This window comes from Triticum dicoccoides, chromosome 3A (assembly GCF_002162155.2).
Source record: "Triticum dicoccoides isolate Atlit2015 ecotype Zavitan chromosome 3A, WEW_v2.0, whole genome shotgun sequence".
NCBI classification, from domain to species: domain Eukaryota; kingdom Viridiplantae; phylum Streptophyta; class Magnoliopsida; order Poales; family Poaceae; genus Triticum; species Triticum dicoccoides.
The window spans coordinates 424,505,167-424,506,444 of record NC_041384.1 but is presented as its reverse complement, the minus strand read 5'-3'; the positions used below and the strand labels follow the sequence as shown (position 1 = coordinate 424,506,444).

At 41.5% G+C, this 1,278-nt stretch overlaps 1 protein-coding gene across 6 annotated transcripts in view; it reads left to right on the top strand.

The window, feature by feature from the left end:
- Window positions 1-1,278, top strand: part of LOC119268387 (zinc finger CCCH domain-containing protein 8-like) — a 9,306-nt gene that overhangs the window by 5,015 nt on the left and 3,013 nt on the right. For 4 of the 6 annotated variants that reach the window (XM_037550004.1, XM_037550002.1, XM_037550005.1 and 1 more), the window contains 4 exons: window positions 742-795; window positions 873-971; window positions 1,047-1,103; window positions 1,187-1,246. In XM_037550004.1, the coding sequence (XP_037405901.1) occupies window positions 742-795; window positions 873-971; window positions 1,047-1,103; window positions 1,187-1,246 (270 nt within the window). The remainder of the gene's footprint in view (window positions 1-741; window positions 796-872; window positions 972-1,046; window positions 1,104-1,186; window positions 1,247-1,278) is intronic. The other 2 variants (XM_037550007.1, XM_037550003.1) reach the window with 1 other exon arrangement.

Genomic DNA, 1,278 nt, shown 5'->3' with positions numbered 1-1,278 from the left:
CCCCCCGGTCAATTGACGTGGTCTCATCATGTTGGACAAATGGCAGCATGTATATTGCTCCTCTGGCAGTTCAAATTATTGTTGTCACTTGATACTAGCTAACTACCATAAAGATGAAAAGTATGTATTGATCGTTATAAGCCATCATGGTCTACTCAGTCCAATCCACAGAGGCTGCACAACCGTGCTCCTTCAAGCCCTGTACAGCCCGACACATCTCCTTTCTTAGATGTTTTTAGCAAAAAGGTCAAGTTAATTTCTTAGGAGCTTCATTGTGTTCCATTGTTATTTTCTGTTGAGAAATGTGTAGGAAGGTGGAAATAAGGAGATGACTTTTAGCTAGTTTGTTTTTTCATTGTTGATTTTAGGAAGGTGGAAAATGGACTAGGTATGCAAGAGCAGGGTAGTGATGTACTAAGTACCACCAGGCACCAACACACCCATTCCCATTTATATAAAATAAGTAAATATATCTTCAGCATGTTGGCCTTATCTACCTTTTGAAGAATAAATATCCACACCCAAGTCAACGGGAAAAACATATAGGTCTGATGGTATGAAGTAAAACAATGCAATTTCCAGTTTTCATATGAACCACTTGCTTGAAACTGTCATACCTCTGATTTGTGTTCCCTTCTCAGTTTTGTTGTTTTTCAGTCTTTTGAGACGACCTGGCAATTGTACCTCGTGTCTTTCATTCCTCCAAAAGTTTATTTCGCTTGCTTAAAACTCATTTTACAGGGTACAAAGGCTGGGGAATCCTATCCCGAACGTCCAGGGGAACCAAATTGTCCTGTAAGCTAATCATAGCCCCCTATTCAGAATCTAGCGGACTAGCCAGTATGTTCATAGCGATATTCTTGATGGTGCAGTTTTTTGTAAAGACTGGTGAGTGTAAGTTTGGGTCTAAATGCAAGTTCAACCATCCAAAGAAAAAGGATGACGGAACAGTGGCTGGACCAGGCGATAAAGTAAGTTGTTTTCAGTTGCTAACTGGAGCCATCATAGTCTTAAATCTCAACGTAGGTTTTGTGCTTTGACTGCAGGAGTCTCTATTTTCTGCTAATTCTACCTTACCGGTGAAGCCTTCTGAGCCTTGTCCGGTAAGAGGCTACCCACCCTCTCTCTTTTGCTAACCGGAGCCATCATAATCTTAAATGTCAACATGGGTTTTGTGCTTTGACAGCAGGAGTCTCTAATTTCTGGTAATTCTACCTTACCGGTGAAGCCTTCTAAACCTTGTCCGGTAAAAGGCTATCCCCTCTCCCTCCCTCCCTC